This window comes from Pyrus communis, chromosome 12 (genome assembly GCF_041283825.1).
Source record: "Pyrus communis isolate YQ-2024b chromosome 12, ASM4128382v1, whole genome shotgun sequence".
Taxonomy (NCBI): domain Eukaryota; kingdom Viridiplantae; phylum Streptophyta; class Magnoliopsida; order Rosales; family Rosaceae; genus Pyrus; species Pyrus communis.
In genome coordinates this window covers 17,517,070-17,541,140 of record NC_142576.1, presented here as the reverse complement: position 1 = coordinate 17,541,140, position 24,071 = coordinate 17,517,070, and the positions used below count along the sequence as shown (strand labels likewise).

General features: G+C 35.1%; 1 protein-coding gene and 2 pseudogenes across 1 annotated transcript; all 3 read right to left on the bottom strand.

The window, feature by feature from the left end:
• Positions 1-300: 300 nt before the first annotated feature.
• LOC148692411 (uncharacterized) lies at positions 301-3,162 on the bottom strand (annotated as a pseudogene).
• A 7,282-nt stretch (positions 3,163-10,444) lies between these two features.
• LOC148692410 (UPF0481 protein At3g47200-like) lies at positions 10,445-16,731 on the bottom strand (annotated as a pseudogene).
• Positions 16,732-18,119: 1,388 nt separating this feature from the next.
• LOC137744656 (UPF0481 protein At3g47200-like) lies at positions 18,120-19,914 on the bottom strand. The gene has a single exon (XM_068484427.2). The coding sequence runs from the start codon at positions 19,828-19,830 to the stop codon at positions 18,349-18,351; it is 1,482 nt and encodes a 493-aa protein (XP_068340528.2). The 5' UTR covers positions 19,831-19,914; the 3' UTR covers positions 18,120-18,348.
• Positions 19,915-24,071: the final 4,157 nt, after the last annotated feature.

Genomic DNA, 24,071 nt, shown 5'->3' with positions numbered 1-24,071 from the left:
TGTTACATATCACAAATAGCTCCCATAAATAAATAAATAAATAAATAAATAATCAACCATCTTGGATAACAACTTTACATGAAACCTTATTATGTTCCGAACCTCCACATCTGCTAGTCATAGTCTTCTTAGTCCGACTAATTTCACCAGCAGATTTAATCATAATTTTCTTTGGCCTTCCATACAAAATCTTAGTAATAGTAGGCCAAACACCATTGTAAAATTATCAACGTTAGGCTTATCCAAATCTGAAACTGGATTCATGACAAATTGATATGTTTCTCGATAAAAACTTGTGTTCTAGTAATCTTCAACATACTCAAATACATCACGATTATCATGCTGCAACACCTGCAACACATAAGAACATGGAAAACAATTGTGCTACCATTGAACACAAGAGCATGTCCTATCATCCAAACAAACAACAAAACGATTCCACTCTGTCCTAACTTCAAAAACATCCATGTCAAAACGACTAATCTTTCAATGCATGCCCTCTTTCATGTCAGAACGACTAACCATCAGCCGAACTCTAATGTCTTCAAGAAGATCCATAAGTAGCACACAACGGCTATTCGACACCATGACATTAAAAGACTCTGAAAGTGCATTACTCATGGATCCTCATCTCTTACCAAGAAAGTGAGCACTATCATAGTTCTCTTTAGGAAAATCAGCAAAAAAATTCTTGACATGCCTTTTCCTGTTATCCATAAATTTAACGATGCAATCATCAAAATCAGATGCAGTGCATGCATAAGCACAATTTGCTTAAAAGATTCATCATCTTCTTCTTTTATCCCTCGCCATCACTCTTTGGAAATAAACTGCTAACGTTTTGTTTTAAATGAACAATACAGTATGAATATGGAGATTCAGGAAAAAATTCAGGAATGCACCTCAAAATACAGTCATGTCTATTCGACATAAATGTGATCTCCCTTTCTTGAGACCTCAATATACGACATAATATTGACAAAAATCATTTCCAATTTGCTATTGTTTTTTAATCAACAATAGCATAAGCAATTTCAAAAATCTCTACAAAAACAGAAAAAGAATAAAATATTGTCAAGTGTAACCTGTTTCTGTAACAGTAATTGAACTGTTGATGTGTTATATAATAGCACTCAAATTAAACCCTCTTGTTGACAATTGTAGTAAAGATGTAAGTAGGGATCGTTCTAGGCCGGGGATTAGGAGGGATTGCTAATCTACTTAAAACTGACTCAAAAACATTAAACTAGGCTTGAAAACACTTAACTAGACTCAAAGAACTTAAAACAAACTAAAAAGACTCAAAACAGCACAAAACAATCAAATAGACTTAAATTAGACTCTAAAGGGTGATTTAGACAAATTCTAACTTAACTTTGATTCAAAACACTTTAAAAACACAAGTTGGACAGATTCTAGCTAATTTGACACAACAAGGTAAGGGGGATTGGGTTTTTGACGAATTTAAAGTAAAAACAAACAAATTTAAAGACTTAAACAACTTTGGACGAATTTAGGGAAAACTATGGGTGAATGGCTAGCTAGAGGGTCATTCTCCACGCATGACACACTTGCATAAAAATTGATTTCCAGTTGCTTTTCCAATAAACCATGAACCTCAATGCCCCAGATTAACCGTGAACAACACTAATTAACCCTCAGATTTTCCTTAAGTCATTGAATTGGATGGGATACGCATCTGGAACAAAATTATTCTTCAATAGTTCCCTACATGAACAACATAATAGAGATACAATCAAAGATCATTAAGCTTTGTGAAAATCATAAGCATTGACAAGGCATTCGTAACTATGAACAACATGATACTTCTGCCAGGAATTTACTTAACACGATCGTGACCAGCAACCTCCATTACTTGTGAATATAAGTTCATAACGATTAGGTGAAACTTCCTTATATTCTAGCATCAAATTCATGCATGCAAACTAAGTGTGCACCCTCAATCAACATACAAGAATAAGTTATCAATCAAGCAGTCAAGTAAATTGCATTCACGATTTATGAAATCACAACTGGAAGTAATCAATTCATATTGCAAATATAATCATGGTTTCAAAGTCTCCTCTAGCCAAAAAGGAATTAGTTCCTCATATTCGCAATTGAACAAAGAAAACTTAAATTAAACATTCAAAACAAAGATTGAATACACCTAGAAACGCTCAAACAATCCAAGCTTGAATGGTAAGCATGTCCCAAGGGTCTTCTCTCCTTCTTTGATGCGGCACAAGGGTGAATGGGTGTGAAATTGGGTTGTGGTGGATGGATGGTAGGTGGTGCGGATGTGGTTGTATGGATGATGGCTGAATAGGTGAATGATTATATGGATCTCTGTATGGGTGCGGCAAAGTATATATATTTTAGGGAAAAGATCATGACTTTAATTAAATGTTTTGGGAAAGAATTGGACCCCAAATCCTCAAGGAAAAGGATAATTAAAGTCAGAATCCTAAGGGAAGAAGGGTAGGAAACTTGCGGCAAGGACTAGGAAATAGGAAAAGTGTTTCCCTTGCATGGCAAGGGAAAGGGAAAGGGCAAGGAGGTACGACACCCCTCTTTGGTTGGGATTAAGGCTTCTAGAACTTATATTTAAGTGTCTCAAATTGATTAGGAACCTCTTTGATAGCTAGAACATAAGTAGGAAAAGATTCGGATTGACTAAGTCAAAATAAGGAAGTTTGACTCATGTTTCCTTCTTTGTGGTTGATTCCTTTTCTTCCATCTCTTTATCAGATTCCTAGCCTCATTTGGTCTTCAATTTCGTCTACCCACCTTGCTCCAAGCATGTGCTAACCATTCCAAGCCCAAAACTGCTCCAAATTGCACTTTCTTGCCACTTTAGCCAATTGAGCCTACAAACACACGAAAATAGGTCAAAATACTAGAATAACTAGGAACTAACAACATAAATGTAAGAAAACAAGCTAACTAAGTCGCATAAATATGCTCCTATCAACTGTTTCTGTAATTGTCATTGAACTGTTTCTATAACCTAAATGTGATACAATTATTTATGAAACTTTACATATAACATTAAATATAAAATCAGACTATTAACTCACCATCATTGCCATTTTTTGCACAACAAGATAGAAGGGTGCCATTGTATTTTCTCTTGATGAAAGTACCATCAATGAATAACATTGAGCGACAAAACATGAATCCTTTGATCCATCCTAAGCGATGAACAATCAAAGAAACCTGTTGGACTCTGGTACAACTTCAAGCTCAAATATAGATCCATGATTGCTTGCAAGGGTAGATTCTATATACCAAGGCAACAACTTGTAAGAATCAACATCGTCGCAATTTAGCTCAGAAACTACCTTTTTTTTACCGAAGTTTGCAGTAGAATAATCAATGTCTAGTCTGTAAAACTGTTTTAGGTTTGAAATGATTTCCTTCGGTTTGATACATGGATTTGACTGAACCTTGTCCTTAATGAGAGAAGAAACAACCTTCCGACCAACAACTGTGTTTTTCTTCTTTTGGATTATTCCCTTAAATATATGCCCATTGCGCAATTTTCGAATTAAAAAAAAATCATTAATCAAACACTTGGATGCATATACATGCCAAAGACAACGGTTAGATTATTTCCTAGAACACTCAGCGCTAATCCGATTCTTATCATTCTTTAAATATTTCAATGCAAACCCACACTCAACAAAGACCTTCTTCAACTTATCACGAAAATTGACACAACCTCCTCTAAAAACTTGACCCACGGATTCAATGTAGCTTTCCCCATTCAGAAGACATGTAGCTATGAATACCATGAGAACTGTACTTCCCTAAATGATCATTTTCACTAATAAGAGTCGTAGAATTTGATGTATAACACGAAGAAGATACACTATCCGTAGTTAACTCAACTAGAGTACCTGCTCATTTATCAAAAACCAATATTTCTATCAGAGGTTTTCCAACAACACCAAGAACTAACAACATGTTCTTAACATCGGCATCACGATCGACAAGTGGAACCTTCACTCATAGAGGTTTTCCAACACTATCTCTGAAAATGAACAAAAAAATAACCTTGTTTTTAAAAATTGAACAAACAACTAACATTGTTTTTGGAAAATAAGCAAAAAATCTAACACTGTCTCTAAAAAATAACAACAAACTAACACTATTTATGAAAAAGCTAAACAAAAACCAAACCATTTCTGAAAAAAATGAACAAAAACCAAACTATATAACCAACAGCTAACACTATATCTGGAAAAATGAACAAAAAACTAACACTATCTTTGAAAAAATTAACAACAAACTAACATTGTTTATGAATAAATTGAAAAAAAAAACCAAACTATTTCTGAAGAAATCGAACCAAAATCTAACACTGTTTCATTATAAAAGTGAACAAAAAAATAACATTGTTTCTGGAAAATTGAACAAAAATTTAAACTGTTTATGAAAAAATGAACAAAAAACAATACTGTATTTGGAAAAAAAAAATGAACCAAAAGCTAACACTGTTTCATTTTAAAAATGAATCAAAAGCTAACACTGTATCTACAAAATGAGAAAAAACCTTATGCAACTCATATACAATTATCAATGAACTAATACGAAATTGAACAACATGGAAATCTCAAAATTTAATAAGAAACACAAATTGAATAGCATGCACCTCACAAATTTATCTTTTTTGTTTTTGTTTTTTTTTTCTTTTTGGAGAAACAAACGATGAACTCCACTGATGACGAAAATTTGAAAAACAGTATTTCGAATACACTATGGATAATAACGACGATTACGTTTCAACAAAATAATACAAAACATAAATTGAATAGCATGAAGATCTATTTTTTTTTTTTTTTTGTTTTTCAAAGAAAAAGAAGAAGATCTTCAAAACAACCATGTAAGAAACAAATGATGAACTCTATTAACGACGAAATCTGGAAAAAAATACCTCAAATACAGTACGAATAATGGCAAGAATCTGAAAACAATGATCACATTCAATTTGATCAGCACTTTAAAAGTTGAAACGACGATCACGTTCAAATTGATAAGAATTCGAAAGTCTGGTTCTTAAAGCCTTCAACCAGCTCTGACAAAAAGAGCTGAACTTTGAAGAAAACTGAACTGAAAAAATTTAAAACAACTTAACTTAAAAAGTTAGGGGTAAAATTGACAAATCATCATTTATTATAGTTAGGCAATTTTTAGTTGGACTTCTTTAATATGGGCCTTGTATTAACCATTAAACAAGCTTATAACATGATTTTTGGTTTAAACTTAGTTTTCCTAAAAATTTATGCATATTTACATATGCTTCTTGGTACGCCTTCTTTATGCATATGAATATACTGGCAGTATTATAAAAATTACAAATGCAATGCGAACTCTAACTATATAAGCAATAGCGGAGCCAGGAATTATTTGGTGGGTGGGCTAAGCTAAAATTATTACTAGGAGATCAAATGGTTAAATTTTTTTGTTACTTACGTAAAGTTACACAATGACAAACCTGAAAGCAATAATTTAAAGTAAGAAATTTAACTATGAATAAAGCTAGTTTCAACTAGATTTAACAAAGAAAACATTTGAAGTTGCAACTTATAGTAGAAAGAAACATACATCATCAATCTTGTCATAACAACTTAACAAATAAAAGAAAAAGTACATATTCAAGTTGTGTCCTTCGATCCTTAATGGAATTGAAATCTTTTGTTATTTCTTCTAAATCAATCTTTTTAGCAAGCTCTTTTTCAATGTACACAACCATTGAATTTGCTAGAAATTCACCCTCCATCTTGTTGCGACGCCTTGTTTTAATAAGATTCATTGTTGAAAAAGCTCGTTCAGTAGTTGCTATAGAAACGGGAAGTCAATACAAGTCGAATTCACCTAGCAAATTGAACAACAATAATGCAAGTTTATATAATAAATTATATTTCTAAGAAATCTATCAGACTATCAGAAAAAATATATTAAACTTGAAATTGAATTTTTAAAGTACGAATTCTTAAAATTAAAGTAATAAACAAATAAAATCATCAAGACATAAGAATAAAGTGGTTAAAAACTTACCTATTGATAAGAAAAATCAACAAGTTTTCTCACTTGTATTGTATGCTTGGTTTCTATGAACTGCAGTGCAGAGACGAGAGGTCAAGATGAGACAAAGGCTTTTCTGAAAGTCAGAAAGTGAAAGAGGGCCACTCTGTTGTACCCCAAAAGTTGAAATAAAATAATAAACTAGTATACTCCTAGGAAACCTAAATTAATAAAATATTAAATTTACTTTTTAAAACCGGATGAGATGACTACTCTACTCCTAAACTAATCACTATACTACTCCTTAGAAACTAATCAAATAAAAAGACTTAATAGGACGTGACTGCCAGTGTATGTGTACGATTTGAAATATAATAATAATAAATTTTGATATTGATTAAAGTAAATAATTTATTTAATATTTATTAACTCTTACTTTTTCTAAAAGTAGTCCTATTGTTCAGAACTTTTACTTATTAGGTGGGCTATAACAATTAAAATTAATAAAATAATCTAAATTATCAGTATTTTTAACCTTAAACAACTAAAACTCTCCCTATGCTAGAGCCCACCCTAACCCTGTTACTAGCTCCGTCGTTGCATATAAGTGGCTTCAAAAACTGCAATTGATTGTTTCTTGCATATTAGAGTATCAATTGCAGCAATTTATAGCGGAAGGTCAGTGAGCCATAAGCAGGTTTCATATACATAATGAAATTCAAGGCAAGCTGTCAGAAAAATTGCAAAACCCTAAATTTATCATTGCTCATTATATTTAGAGTTTATCAAATTGATTCTAGTATGACCTGTAGTAAATTGAAGTCTATGAACATATACACCATTTAAAAATTGATAATCTCAATTCTTAGTCAAACACGTAAATCATATGCCCATTCTGATAAATGTGAATATAGGATCCATATTCATGACATAATTATCTAAAGCAAGATATTCCATGTATGTATATGCCCTGTGATAGGATTTTTAGTACCTACGAAAAGAATGTTAAAATCACATAAAATGCTTGCAAGAATATAAGGTTGTTGTAGTATATATGCTCATGTAATGTCGTTCTCCACAAGGATTATTTATACAATTTATGTAAAACCAATTCCTAATTAAATACTTGAAACTGAATTGAGGAATATGACTTGGAAATTGGGTGCTATTAAAAACGAATTTTAATTAAAAACCAAATAATAAAATCAGCCAAAATTTATAAAGATAAAAGAAAAGAGTTTTTAAATACCAATTTATAAAAACATTAGGGTTCCATCATCATCATAACAATCCTATGTACTTTTAACAATTACTTATGATCTACAAATGCAACTTTAAAAGTTAGGTTTTCCTAATATATATTCTACTTGGAACCTCCAACATAGAATGTATATCTAACATGGAATCAATCTGGACGTTCGGATCAAATATGAACATGAGAGACTCATTAAGATTTATGAAAACCTTTTGAAAAATCATGCAACTCATAAGACGTGGTGTTCATCTTAAGTAAAATTACAATTATTAACCACAAGAAGCCAACGTCAATTTCAAGGAATTATTAACTACAAGAAGCCAACGTCAATTTCAGGGAATCTTCTAACCAAAATTGCATCAAATTACTTTTCTAAAGATCCTAATGGTGATCAAGCATTAAGACAATTAGATAGTTTAAAATGGTGATCAATAATTCAAAGCATACATGCAATCAATCATAAGCAATTAAATAAAAATTACATATTCATGCTAAGGATCAAGGCTTCACCCTAGCAAAACGGATTAGTTACGCATATAATTAAAAAAAAAAATATTATGAAGAAAAAGATTGAAAACACATTAAAGTAAAAGTCTGAAATTCTCCAAGAACCCTAGTCAATTTCCTCTCCAAAGTTGCATGAAAGAAGAAGTAAAACTAGAGCCGACCAAAGCCTTATATTCTCTACACAAGCTATCGTATAATCCCTAATAAAGTCTTTTTATCCAACTAGGAAACCAAATAATAATAAAATAATACTAGAAAATAAAGTCCTAATTAAGCTAGGAGAATATGCAAGGGAACTGTTCAACCACATTTTAGCCTTAAATCTCCTCCAAATCCAGCCCATGAAAGCTTGTTTTAAAGATCGTGATGTTCTGAACACATTCTAGAAGGGGCCGAATTCAAAATAGGTCATCTTGAGCTCCAAATCTCGCAATTAAGCCCAAAATGTCACTTTTTCAGCACCGCGCACTGCTTCTTTATTCTATCGCTAGAAAATGCTCCTTTATTCTATCGCGAGAAAATAACCGCTTGGTGGAAAAATCTGATATTTTGACATGATCAAGCTAAGCAACTCACGAACGTCCTTCAACTAGAATTACTCCAAAATTCATTCATTTGATTACGTTTTGTTCCAGAGGAGTCAAAAGTCCTATATTGAAAATACAATTCAAAGTATATATCAAAATTCTTCCAAAATAATAATCAAAATAAACTAAGATAGGGTTAAATATATAATATAAAATTGACTCGTCACCCTACATATACATCACTATGCATGTATATTATATAATTAATTTAAGCTTTTAGGGATTCAACTAAATATATATACCAACAAAGTACATAATGATGATCGAATTCAATGAGACAAACCATATTGCTTTGGTACATGATTTTGTTCTGCTCGCTAAGTGGAGGGACCTTCTTCAGTTTTTCCAATGTAAGGTCAGAACAAATATAACATGCTCACAAAAAATTCAAGGACAACATCAGCAGCACAGTGTGATTAGTAGACTTTCACCGTTTATAATCCAAATATCAATTATTGATTAAGCGGTTTGCTTTAAGTCTCTAAAATTAACTTTTCTTGATAGGTTTTATAATCATATAACTAATGGCTGTGATACCACATATAAACTTTCAGTGGTTATATAATACAAACCAAGGAGTTGGCTGACCTGATCACGAAATGATATCCATTGGAGACCAAGCGGAGAGGATGAAAGCTGTAGCAACACCAAAATCTTCTACAAAACACCTAACTAGATATATACAACTACTTTATTTGTTGTGTATATAGGGTTTGCAGGGACCTTAGTATTTATACTGGTTAAGGCATTAAGGTTCCGTCCATAAAGGAATCCCAAAACCCACCTTTTTAGCCTATTTGTTAGATAACATAATTACATATACTCAAGGACTCTATCAATCTTACTTGTATTACAATACACCTAATATAAGATTGATATCTTTAGGAGATCAAATCATAATATCTACATTAATCTCCAATAGTACATTCCTATTATATGTTGTAGACCATTTAAGGTTGATTTACATCGGAATAAATCCAACAATGGGTACCTGGAAAAAGTATTTCGACACTCAAGATAGTCAATTGAATTTGTATTCTCTAGTTAGGGGTTTCGATTGCGTACCTTGTTCTATGACTCCACTCCCTATTATCGAGTTCTGATGCTTGGGTAGTAAGTACCACTACTTGTCCCTCGCTCCCTCTTTTGTAGTGGAGGTAGTTATTTACCTCCTTCTACATGTTCTCCTTCCCATGCTCCGGTGAGGGTCACAAGTCACAACACACATGGATTTATCGCCATGACCTTTGTGAGCTTTTCCCTTTAGTCTAACCATCATAGGCTTGTCTTACATAGCACCATCTCTTTGGATGATTGATATGGACCCATGAGCCGAAACCAGATTTTATCTTCTACAGTAATCTTAAAATGTTTGGATTGTGAACCATTCTTTTACTTGAGATTGGGATAATCGACATCTTCTGGAACTCAAAATGTAACTCCAAATTCTAATTTGAGTTGAGTTTGGGTGGAGGAATTTGGGTTGTATTTATTTATTTTTAAATTTTATGATTGATGTTGTTATTATTATTACTAGCATATGGGCACACACAAAGTGTGTGAGAAAATTTTTTATTTTTGTTTTTTAAATAGAAGGAGAGAGGAAGAGAGTGATAGAGAATATGGGAGTGAGATTTATTTTTATTTTTATTGTTATTTTTATTTTTATTTTTATTTTTTAATTAGAGATATGTTAGGTTTACATGTAGGTGAGGCTTTGAAAAAAAACAGCAAAATTTGGTTGTGTGAAATTACATTTCTGCCCCATATTTCTTATTCATATTCTGTTATAATTAGAGGGTTAAACCGGTAATTTTATAGGATTTTGGTTGACAATGAGTGTTATATTAATTAGTAGAGATTATTATTATTATTAGTTTTTAAGAAATGAGTTCGATTCAAGCTGAGCTGGTTCCGGTTCAGCTCAGAATGGTGTGCACCTAAACCTAATACGGTCAAACAAATAAGAAATGAAAATCTAGGGTTGTACAGACCCTGAAAATACAGCAAACCCTTGCGAAAAACACGTGTGAAAGAAACCATATGTATTTCTATTAACATTATCTCACTTTAGGTGTAACCGCAGTTTCAAGTTGTGGCATACGACATAACAGGGAGACGGTGGAGAATTGACCGTGTACCGAGTCTGGAAGACGCTTAACCAAAGTGCTGCTAGAACACCTACGAAAGACAGAAAAGTCCAGGGGCTACTGAAATGATCATGATAGAATTGAGACATTCCACTTGGTTTTGTAGTGTTTTTCTGCATCGGCCTTGACGTCACAGTATATGTCAGTGTTAGGAACCAAGTTAGTGCCAATCTCATTGAAGAGATGAGCCACCGCCTTATCACTCCCCAGTAAATTGTAAAGTACACCGGCTGACCTTAGCTTCTTAACAAAATCATCTGCATGATCAATGAGTGCATCGAGGAAGCCGATGTAAGAGGTGACCCCAAAATCATTGTGGAAATTAGGACACATTTCATATGCTATCAAATTCAAGAACCTAGGCCCTGTTGAGTCATCTACTGATATTGGAGGAAGACTAAGGAATCTTGCAAATCAATGAGAAACAAAATATATGTTGTTGTTCTGTCAAAAAAAAAAAAAAAGAAAAGAAAGAAAGATATGACACACCCCGACCGAGATCAGGGCGTGTTGGCCGTCACACGAAGGTGACGTAGCCATGTGCACGTGCGGAAGCTAATGAGATAGTAATGTAAAAGTACGAATAATTTAAAACTAGCATACAAAGTACTAAGACAAGTGCTAGCGTAAGTGAAACCCTAAGTTCAGAGCAAGACTACAGCAGTCCAAAGAAAATGATACGATAATAGTACACCCGAAGGTGACCCTACAATGGTGAGTGTCTGTCAGAAATGCCGGGACGCCCTCTGGGAAAACCACCGAAACTGCTAAGCAACTAGAACCTGGAGGGGCGCAAAAACAAAAGCGTGAGTGGGCAAAAACAAAGCTCTTTGAAAACCATTTAGCAAAATACATTTTAACCCCTCGCCGTAAAACCTGTATACTTCCCAGAAATAACATATGTACGTATGTATAGATATGCCAAACATGCTCAAGGGTATACCAATCATGCTCAAGAATGTGCCATGTCAAAGCCTCATAACGATATGCATGTGCTCAGGTATAAATCGCATCAATATCATAACATCTGGCAGCTGGAGTCACCTAACGTGACCTGTACCGGCTGTACGGCTGCATATAGAGCTCCAATCTCAAACTCAATAACTGAACAACTGAACCTGCCCACGAGTCGGAACCACCTAAAGTGGTCTGTACGACAGGACTGGGTGTAACGTATATATACGCTCTAGTGCTACGATCACGTGAAGGCTGTGCGAATAATCGCGGGTCACCTACGAGTCGGAACCACCTAATGTGGTCTGTACGACAGGCCTGTGCACCTAGCTTGGATCCAAGCTGAGCATGTGGTGTGGGAGGTGAACATCACGTGAAGGACTGGGCCCTGCTCAGGGCGGGAGCACTAACACCGGGGGTGCAGGTTATGAGCTCTCAAAGCACCTCTAATCGCTATTTAATGCAATTATTAAATAACGCTTACCTGGCACTTACCTGTGCCTCCACCGCACCAATATATATATATATATATATATGCACATATAAATGAATGTATAAACAAATATATATGCAACTCATCATACATAATAACCAATAACATAAAAGGAATGGCACATAATTAATAACATTTATATTAATTTCTGGGAACTATATGTATATAGGTATATACGGAAACCAAAAGCCCACTCACTGATAAGTGGAAGGGTCGTAGCCCCCCTGCCTCAAGTGTGCACGCTCGTCCTCGGGATACGAATCACCTATATGCGAAATAGCTACGAAAACGTTAATTTAAAAGCACATAACCAACTTCTCGTAATAACTTCTCATACATTGCTCAAAATGGACAATTGAATATACCAACGTGCTCTACACAACCTCAGGATCACAACCATATTTTTAGAATAATTTTCCTCCGCCGCACGCGCCCCCACGCGCCGGCCAAGGCACGGCCACACGCGCCGGCCACGCGTAGGCACGTGCGGTGCACACTGACGGCGTCGACTGACGCCGTTAGGAATATTCCGTCAGTTTTGACAGATTCCGTTAACGGCGTCAGGAATATTCCGTCAGATTTGACGGAATATTCCGTCACCTTCTCCGGCGAGACTCCGGCGCCGTCGCCGGCGCCGGAAAACTGGGAAAACTTCAAATCGTGTTTTCTCACTTGTTTCTCAACCAATTTTCATGATTTTTGAACCAAAATGAAGCTTAGGACTAGTAGAATCACGATATACCACTTTTAAAAGCTAAAAACCACGCGATCATACCTGTCTTCAAACTCAAAACTCGGCCAACTTTGAACCAAGCTTTCCCGACGTCCAAACTCGTCCAACGAAGCACTCCGAGGCTCCTTGGGACCTCACTAAGACATCTACGAGCTTAAAAATCCCAAAAACAAGCTAGATTAAGTTTGCATGAATAGTACTCAAATCGGCCAATGTCGAAACGACGTGAAAACGTAGGATTTCTCACCTGAAAATGGTATGGTTGCACTCGTACGAGCTTCACGAGTTCGAAGGTGTCCTTAGTTTCCTCGGAGAGTGATGGTTTGGGTGAGTTTGGGGTTTGTCCGTGCGTTGAAGGAAGAAGAAGAATAATGGAGGACTCGGGGGAGAGAGAGAGAAAAGACAGAGAAGAGACAGAGGGGGAGGGAATCACGGGAGAGAGAGAGACAGTGTGTGTGAGTGTGTGTGTCCCTACACATGCCACACCACACAAAACGACCAATAATGTTACGACAACGAGCTAGGGTTAAAAGCGTCATTTCACTAGTTTCGGGACGGGATGTCACAGATATGTTGTTGGAAAATTAGTTAGTTATTTTATTATTATTTACATTTTTTTGTGGCCAAGGATATTAGAGTTTTTTGGTCGTTGAGAATTAGGGTTTTGCTTTGGTTTTCGTTGTATATCATAGTGTTTATTAATTTATTTTTAATAAGTTATTTATAATGCAGCCTCTTGAGTAATGTAACCGTTATTGCATCTTTCGTTAATTTAATAAAATTATATTAGTTGATAGTTAGTTTGTTCGTTTATTAATTGCACTCTGATATTCAACTTGGTATTAAAGCAGGTTAAATCCTTCGAAAATTAATCTGCTTTAGGGGTTTGATATTGTTTGTTATTTGTATCAATTTGTCTTGGTTAGGGTTTTGTTGCTTGAAAAAACAAAATGGGTAAAATACAAAAAATTACCTCAACTATTGGTGTTACGACACTTTCATACCTCATCTTTTAAAATTGATAATGTCATACCTCATCTTTAGAATTTGATCCAATGTTATATCTTCTATTACTTGGCCATTTACTTTTCAGTTAAATGCTGTGTGGCTTGATTCGGGGCCCACTTTCTATTAAAAAATTAATAAAATATTATTAAAAACTATAAAAAAAATATTTAATATTTTTTAAATATTAAAAGAAAAAAAAATTAAAAAAAAAAACAAAAAACTCCTCAGTAACCCCTCGAAGAAGAAGAGGAAGAAGAAGAAGAAGGAGGTCACGAAGGTTTCCCAATTCCATCTCAATGGGATATGGGTTTTTTTTTTTTTTTTTTTCCTCCTCCTTCTTTTGAAGATTCGGGTTTATTTTATTTATTTTATTTTTTCTTCTTCTTCTTCTTCCTCCTCCTTTTTCCTCCTTCTTTTGCAGATTTGGGGTTTTTTATTTTATTTTTTTCCCTTCTCCTCCTTCTTCCTCTTTCTTCCTCCTCCTCATTCTTCTTTTTATACCTTCCATTACTTGACCGTTTACTTTTACTTTTTAGTTAAATGCTAATATGGCTTGATTCGTAGCCCACTTTCTATTAAAAATTAATAAAATATTATTAAAAACTAAAAAAAAAATTATTTAATATTTTTTAAATATTAAAAGAAAAGTAAAAAAATTAAAAAAAAAAAAAAAAAACCCCACAGTTACCCCCCCCCGGGAAGAAGAAGAGGAAGAAGGAGGTCATGAAGGTTTCCCAATTCCACCTCAATGGGATTTGGGTTTTTTTTTTTTTTTTTTTCCTCCTCCTTTTGCAGATTCGGGTTTTTTTTTATTTTTTTATTTTTCTTCCTCCTCCTCCTTCTTCCTTCTTCTTCTTCTTCTTCTTCTTCTGCAGATTTGGGTTATTTTATTTTCCTTTATAAGGAAGGGGACTGGAAGGGAGAAGAAGATGAAGATGGGGAGAAGAGAGAGAAGAGGGGCCCAGGTTTTTTTTTTTTTTTTTTTTCTTCCTCCTCTTTCTTCCTCCTCCTTCTTCTTCTTCTTCTTTAGCAGATTTGGGTTATTTTATTTTATTTTATAAGGAAGGGGACTGGAAGGGAGAAGAAGATGAAGATAGGGAGAAGAGACAGAAGAGGGGCCCAGGGGGAAGGGGAAAGAACATAAGGTTTTTTTTTTTTTTTTTTTTTTTTTTTAATTTTTCTTTATTATTTTAATATTTAAAAATTATTAAATAATTTTTTTAGTTTTTAATAATATTTATTAATTTTTTAATAGAAAATGAGATCCGGAACAAGCTATGTCAGTATTTAACTGAAAAAATAAACGGCCAAGAAAGTTGTAACATTGGATCAAATTCTAAAGATGAGGTATGACATTATCAATTTTAAAAGATGAGCTATGAAAGTGTTGTGATACTAATAGTTGACATTGTTTTTTTGTACTTTATCTAATAAAAATTGAAAACGTTTGCTGCATCATGTCACCGTCATCTGCTACACTCGGAACCACCGCCACGAACCCACATCACCATCTACGTGCGCTGATCTGTATGACCCAGCCCGACCCTTGTCCTGTTGGAACCACCACTCCATCATCAGAACCGAAACCCGCACCCCGGAGCTGCTGATCAATCCTGAACCACGTCTCCACGATCTCACACAAACCACCGCCATCTGTTGTTCCTGCAAACTCGCTGCAATCAATATCCACTGCTCCACCACCGGGCTGCCGTTGGACTACCTTGCCTGACCAACCGAGATTTTGACCCACACCCCTGCTGCCTCATCTGCCACCAAATCACCACCAGAACTTGCTGCTCAACCTGAACCATCACGAACCCACCGCTTGTTTTTGACAAAGCCTAGACCCGAGAACCACAGACACGTATCGAGTTCGTCTTCGCCTTGCACTTTGCCGCAGTCTCGTACTCACACCACACCTCCAGATCACTTGATCAATGACCTGCATCATCTGCACCGTGATTGAAGGAAGTCCCCAGAGATGAAAAAAAAAAAAAAAAGTTTATTTGTGTTATAGAAGGAAGCCCCAAGAATAAAGAGCAAAACAAAAAAAAAAAAATGAAGGAAAGAAGGTATTTGGTTGCTTTTGACTGAGGCCCACGTGGGCCTACCGTGTTGGGCCGTGTCTGTTCTGGTTGGTTAAAGCCTACACTCTTGAATTGGAAAGTCTATTAGTCTTGCCTATCACGACGATGATTATTCAAGTGCTTGGACTGGTAACCACTTAAGTGAGGTTGTATACCTAAAAATAAGTTTGGATTGGCTGTTTTCGGAATGTGCTTGCTTGTCTGCTGGAATTGGTTGCTTGTTTGCTTGGACGCTTGCTTGCTTGAATTGCTCGCTTAGAGTTTCTTCCCCATTAAGGATTAGTTTTGCTTTAGTTTTCACTGTATATAGTAGTGCTTGTATTAAATTATTTTTAATAAGTCAATCATAATGTAATCTCTTGAATTATGTAGCTATCATGACAATCTTTGTTTCACTTAATAAAATTATATTAGTTTATAGTTAGTTTGTTCATTTGTTAATTGCACACTCTGATATTCAATTTATGTCTCCCACAAAGCTACGGTTACTAGGCGTAAAATGGATCCTGGTTGCATTAAGCTCTTGTACATTGCGAAAGGATTGTATGGATTAGTCTTTAAATTGATTATCGGAAACCTTTTTCTGGAGGACCTAGCGTTCTTTTTCGAAGAAGAGAAAAACTGGGTTTGTTCTCTCTAAAAGCTCACTTACATGAACTTTAAAGATTATGGGTTTGGATCTTTGGGCTCTCAAGTAGCCCAAAGTCTTCCACAATCTTGACTTTGCGTAGGTCCAATAAACTTCCGTAATCATCCACACCACAATTCATTTGGCAAGCTCTAGCATGTGACTTGGGCTTATTTTAGCGTGATGAATATGCATGGATTTGCGTATTCATGGCGTGATTATACAAACGTCCGGTTTGGTTTTTATAGTGTGTCATGATTGTGAAAATGTTTTTCTTTCTCGATTCCGCACCTTTGCATGTATTTAGGCTTGAGTTGGAGCTTATATGACAATCAGGCCTAGAGATTTGATTGAGCTTGCATGTGATATTTTTGAGCCTCAACAATTGACAATTTTGGAATTATAAAAGCTCACACGTTTTGCCTTCTTCCTTCATGCGTATAGATATAGAAGTCTTAGGAGGTATTTGCAAATCACATAATCTAAAATTAAATTAATAAAACCCATTTTGTTCACCAAAAAGGGTGAAAAAACTATTTAGTCTATCACACACACACACACAAAAAAAAAAAAAAAAAAAAAAAAAAAAAAGATGATGGGCAATAATGTAATTTCATAGGTCTAAATTTTACTTTTTTTTAATTGAAGTCCCACCTATAGGTGATATTAAAATATATCTAATATTTAAAATTAAAAAAAAAAAACAAAAAACAAAAACCTCACACTTCTCCCACGTTCTTTCTCTCTCTCTCTCTCCTTCCCATTTTTCTAAAAAACATGTGTTCATCCACACAAAATGAATAGGCAAATGCTAGTTCCAAATAATGAAAAGGATTATCCATCACACAGGTTCCCTGAACATGTGTTGCGTGGGGTTCTTATGGGTTCTATGGTGGTAGTGTGGAGAACGGAAGGGGAATAAGAACCTCAGTAGCCCAAGTCAGCAGCTTTTTAAATAGTTTTTAAGTGACTTGGCAATGATGTGGTAGACATACAAGTAGGTAAATTGGCCCTATGTTATTTCAGAGTACTAATAAAATTATTGAGAGAATTGGCAGAAAATGTAAGGGAAAACGAAATTTGAATTTCAGGAGATAACGTAGTGAAATATAAGTTCCAGATGATAAAGTAAGATTGAAATTTAAGTTCCCTAAAAATGCATTGAGTGCGGTTGTTGCGGGAGAAGGAGAAATCTTTCTTGTGATCGGAACACGGATCGTACACCACATGATTTTATAAAAGTAGTGGAAAATTTATTTTTTAAATTATTAATTTTTTAATATACATATCCAGCATTTGTATGGTAATACATGATGTACTACCTTGTGTTTTGATCACAATAAAAAATCTGTGGAACGGAAGGGGAATAAGAACCTCTGTAGCCCACGTTAGCAGCTTTTAAATAGTTTTTAAGTGACTTGGCAATGGTGTGGCAGACATACAAGTGGGTAAGTCGACCCCACTCATGTCATGTTAAAGTACTATCAGAATTATTGACAGAATTGACGAAAAATGACAAAGGAAAACGAAAATTGAATTTCAGGGAATAAAGTGATGCAATTGAAGTTTTGGTTAACAAAGTAAGATTGAAATGAAGTTTCAAAGGCATAACCAAAAAAAAAAAAGAAAGAGGTTTAAAAAATGACAACCTACAAATACAATCTGAAAGAAGTTTCCGCCAATACAGTTAGAACAAACCGCACACGTACATTATAATTCATTTATTTCCACACAACAACAACAAAAATACAACTCACTTATTTTAGTGGTCACACTTGCGTACAGTGGAATATCAAATGGAAAGAGGAGCGTTGAGAAACTATGACTTGTGACAAACTTCAGAGGTAACGGTAATTGGGAATACTATAATATAACCACATGAAAGATGCAGAAGAGTTGACATGTACCTGAATCACTCAGCCGGGGTGTGTTTTCAGGTACTTGCATACGGCATCACATGGAGAGGGATCGGAAAAGATTGCATACCACGTCTGGGCACCGCTCAAGCCGAGTCCTAATAGAACACCAAAGAAAGCAAAGATAGTCCAGGGACTACTGAAATGGTCATGAAAGAATTGAGTCATCCATGTCTTCCACTTGGTTTTGTAGTGATCTTCTATCTGTGCTGTAACATTGCGGTAAATCGCATTGTTAGGGACCAAGTCAGTGCCTATCTCGTTGAAGAGTCGAGCCACCTCCTCATCACTCCCAAGCAAGTTTTGAACTATGCGCTTTTTCCTCAAGTGCTTCACATCGTCTGGATGATCAATGAGCGAATCGAGGAAGCCTATGTAAGAGGTGACCTCGAAATCATTCTGGAAATCAGGACACATTTCGTAGGCTATCATATTCATGAACTTAGGCCCCATCGAGTCGTCAACTTTTATTTTAGGAAGATAAAGGAATCCACAGCATTGAAACCAAGACTTAAAAGATATGGCCCTCAATGAGTTTTCATCACTAGACCTAAAATAGATCCCGGCTGCCTGAAGCTCTTGTACATTGCGAAATGAATGGCTACTTCCTGGTTTTGTAGGTGGAGGTCCTGGTTTTGTACTAGGTGGACGTACCATTCTTGTCCGAAGAAGGTCAAGAAGATGAAGTGGCTCTTTTTCCTCGGCATGGTCATTAACTTTTCGTTCCCCACCATGCATCTCGACAAAAACCTCGATTGAGTTATTCAATTGCTCACGTATTTTGCTCTTGTCGAAGAGCCACTTGAGGAGTCGATAGGGGAGTTGATTCTCTAGCAAGAGCATGTCCTGTTCTGCAAATGCCACTTGGTCTCTCTTGATGTTAAATTTTTCCAAATTTTTATATTTGTATATGAATTCCAACGTCGAACACCCATCAACGAACAGCATCCACGCGAGGACCTCGTCACCGTAGTCCTTTGTTGCTTCTTCATCATAGCACTCCCTTAGCTCCTTAATGTTGTCCTCAACCATCTTGAGTAAAGTTTCACCGAAACTAGTCTGGCCATGATCCCCATCTGTGATGAAGTGTGCTGCCAATTGAAGCTTGACTTTCTCTGCCTGCTCGTACTTTCGGTTACCATGGTGGTAAGGACCGAGTGCTAATACCCTTGGCTCGTAGTAGTTGTCGAAATTTTTGTGATCACGGAGCAACAAGGGAACCTTTTGGATCTTTGGTACGGCATTTTCTTTTTGAGCTGCTTCTGCCAATGCATCGTTCAGTTTTTTTAGTTTCTTCCCCCAACCGGTTATTATTGCCTCCTCATGGATTGTAACTCTCACTTCTGAAGTTTGCTCCATGGTGGTGATTTCTGCAGGTTGGTCTTGGTCTCCTCCGCTTGCTTGTCCACCTCCTCTTTTGGTAACTTTCGTCACGGACAGCTCCTTCTTCATGGAAACTACTTGTTCATTTTTTTTGGACATTATTAAAGTGCTTGTCGAAACTAATTGACAAGGGAATTCGATGTGGGTTTTTTAAGTTTTTTGGCCCGAATGATCTGTGTCGGGCTGTACAATAATTCTAGTTTTTGCATGCATTATATATACGTATAATATGGCACAGCAGTGCATCACTTGAGCTCCAAGAAAACAGAAGCTTGATGATGAAGAAGAGATGTTAATTTGTGAAAGGACAGTAGTACAGATGCATGACTTTATCTGCATGGAAAAATTGGTATATATGTGGTACACGATTTATGTGGTAGAAGCTGTTGTCTCTATCAAGGAAGATTAAAGGTCATGCTGTTGCCTGCAACTTGCTTTATTTATGTAAAAATGCTAAGAGTACTTTTTATTTTTTATTTTTTCAGATTATATTTTGTAAATTACATTATGTAACGGTTAATGGTTGGATTTTTTTTATTTAAATTATTAATAAAAATTCAAGCATCAACCGCCTTTTGTAGACAAAATATAATTTAAATAGATAATTTGTGAATCACATTATGTAATAGTTGATTGTTAGATATTTTATTTAAATTATTTAAAAAAATTCAACTATCAACCGTTATGTAGTGGTTTATGATTGGATAATTTTTTAAACTATTTAAAATTCAATCATCAAGCACCGCATCATGTGATGGACAAAATATAATTTAAATAGATAATCTCTCTAGTATGCCTGCATCACCCAGAAAGCTATATCTTAGCATTTACACATGTTTGGAATACATTATAGTTAAAGTAAGAAAGAACTACTGATCATGCTTGACATAAAATATTATTCCTACTCGCTGATAGTTTGGAGTCTTGGGACGAAAGAAAAGAATGATCTAAAGCCATTGACCTACTTACGATAGTAATATCAATGTGATACACATGATGAGTATAGTTTCATGAAGAGATTGTCCGACATGCTGATACATAGTATTACGATTTACTGATATTTTCTTGCACTTGTACTATCGTGAGAAGTTTTAAGTCTAACTCGTGTAATTTTCAAAGAGTGATTCGAAGATAATTCTTGCAATTTTCATGTCTTGGCATCATTAGTTTTGTGAAAAAACTCTAGACTTTATAATTTTAGAGCATCTCCAACGGAATTGACATGCAAGTATCCAAACTCCTTTTGATGAGCCACATGACCTCATATATTTATTTGTAATTAAATACTCCATGTGGTTCCAACAATTAAATTTTACTATTTACTTTTATATAAAATATAAAAGTAATGCCAATGCATCATAGTACGAGTTCGATTTCCATTGATTCTATTTCCCCTAAATAACTAACGATTTAACCTACTGGTGCTATTGTTTGTAAAAAAAAAAATAAAAAAAATAAAATAAAAAAAGGTGATATTTTTATTTCTCATTGAAGCCTTCGTCTAGTTTGTTCATTTTGTTGTGGGTTTGCCGATTAAAAAAATCAACCTCTTGGGTTTGTGTGAATTCCACTAGGGTAGCCACTATAGTAAAATTTTTTCGATTGTGTTTGCCTACACCATTGGATATGATACTCCGAGTTAGTATTAGATGTCAGTGCAAAGTGTACGATCATGTAAGCCGGTGAAAGAGTTAGATATCCACATAAATTTTGAGGTTGTACATCAAAGATTACAAGTAGATAGAGAGATCATTTACAAGCAATCCTCAATTAGAAGATCCAAAATGAAGTTAGGTGGACTTGACAGCCATTCGCAGTGGCTGCCAATGGAAAAACTGAACCGAGCTAGGCGATGGGCTACAGTGTTGGCTTGGCCACGAATAAAAACACTTAAAAATACATACAAAAGTACAATGTAGTTGTAGTATAGTCGGTTGTAGTAAGGTCGTTTCCACAGGGATTGAATAAATAATTTGTGCAAAACGAAAATCTTAGTTAATAATTTGAAAACAAAGATTGGAAATAGTTGATTTTGAATTTAAAAATAATAAAAACGAATTTAATTAAAATGATTAAAGGAATTAGCAAAGTAAAGAAAACAAAAGAAAATGTTTTGAAAACAAAATTGTAAAAGCCTAGGGTTCCGCCGTCATCTTAACAATCGCACTTAATTTTACCAATTACTTATGACTTACACACTTTGAAGGTTAGGTTTTTTTGATGCATATTCTACTGTGGCATTCAAGCTATAATGTATATCAAACATGCAATCTGTCTGTGGCATTTAGATTAAATATAAACATGCATAACTCATTACGCTTTGTGAAAACCCTTTGAAAAACCATGCAACCCATAAGATGTGGCGTTCGCCCTAGGTGAAATTACAACTATCATTCACAAGAAGCAATACTCAATCTTCCGGTGGTATTCCGATCGAATTGCAATCGATTACTTATCTAAACAGTTCTAATGGTAGCTAAGCATTAAGATATAGAGACAGTTTAAACATAGTAATGGTACATATTCATGCGAATGCTCAAGGCATCGTCCTAGAAAACGGAAATTACTTATGAACAACCATAAAACAAAAGGAATTTTATTGAAATAGAAACAGGATAGAAACCACATTGAAATACAAATCGTCAAAACCTAGCTAAATTCTCCAAATTGATGCCTCCCAACACTAATGGCTAAATAGCTTTATTTATACTACTAGAAAATAAAATCCTTCCTAGAAGGGTCTTCTAAAAACTAGGAAACATAATAAAATAAGATAACTAGGAAATAAAAGGTTTCCTATTTGAATTGAAATTCGAATTTCTCAGAAAATCAGACATTTGACCAACCAAACCATCCCAGATTTGATCCCAAATGGTCTCTTTTGAAAGCATAAGTCATCCCGAAAAAATCCTCAGAGGGAATTATCCTCAAAATATGCCATCTTGACCTTCAAAATGCCCAAAATGTTCAGAAACATCAATCTAGGAAAGCTGCTCGCTGGACCTTCTTTTCTTCGCCACGGTCAAATGGCTTGGTAGAAAAATTTGGAATTTTGATACAATCATCTTGAAAAGCTCACGAACATCCTCCAATTTGAATCACTCCAAAATTCATCCGTTTGATCACTTTTTTCTCCAGAAGAAGTCGAATGTCCTACATGAAAATATATAACAAAGTATCAAAATTCTATCAAAATAACCAATAAACTATAACAAAAAAATAGGGTCAAATATATGGTATGATATGGACTCATCAATGGGCTATATGGTGTTGGCTTGGTGATGAATATGGGAACACAAATCTTCAGTGATTGGTGGAAGAAAAGCCTTTGTATCCTCTACTAATTGGCCAATTGATGACTAGTTAGGGGAAGGATTTGCTAGCGCTCTCACAATCTAAAGAGAATCACTTTTAATTATTAATAGATTTTTAAAACCCTTTGGTGCCGCCCAAACGACACTCCCTGGCTGCTAAAGCTTCCGCGTGAAGAGGGGATGAGACATTATGAAAGTTCCGACAGGCAGCCGCCACAAAGATCCCTGTGTCGTCTCTCACAATGATGCTTACTCCTCCCAATTTGTTCTCCCCACTCCAAACACCATCGAATTGATTTCAGCCTACCAGAAGGCGGTGTTGTCCATTTGGGTGGGCCAAGATTTTGTAGCCCATGGGGCTGAGCAACCTGGGCATTGACTGACATAAATTGTTGCCACCATGATAGGACTTTAGTCATCATTAAATATAGAAACGAGTTACCATTTAGTTGCATTACTATAAATTATCATTTGTTTGACGAACCAAATTTTGGCGGGCAAAGTAACTTTACTCGACGAAATGAAACTCCATCAGGCAAAATTTTTGCACCGAGGAAAAAAATTGGCGCATATTATGCCATATTTTATGTGACGGAAAACAAGTACAATTATTTCATTGAAAACAAGGGTGAAGTGCCGATTTAGTCCTTAAATTATCACCTTAGTGAAAATTAGGTCTGTAAATTATTTTTTTGGTAAAATAAGTCCCTAAATTCATTAAAAATTGCTAATTTCATCCCTACTATTATATTCAAAGTTATTTTATCCAATTTTTTGTCAACTTAAGTCACTTGACATACTTTAGAGTATAATACCGCAATTTTTCACCAATAAGCCCTTAACGTTTCATATATGTTGCGACTCTAACGTCTAATTTACCCTCCAAAGTTACTCTATACACTATTTCTTTATGGGAAATTACCAATCTACCCTCCAATGTGTATCACATGCAAGTAACGTGACTTAAATTGGCGAAAAATTTAATATAGTAGCTTCGAATCTAATATTAGGGATGTAATTGGCATA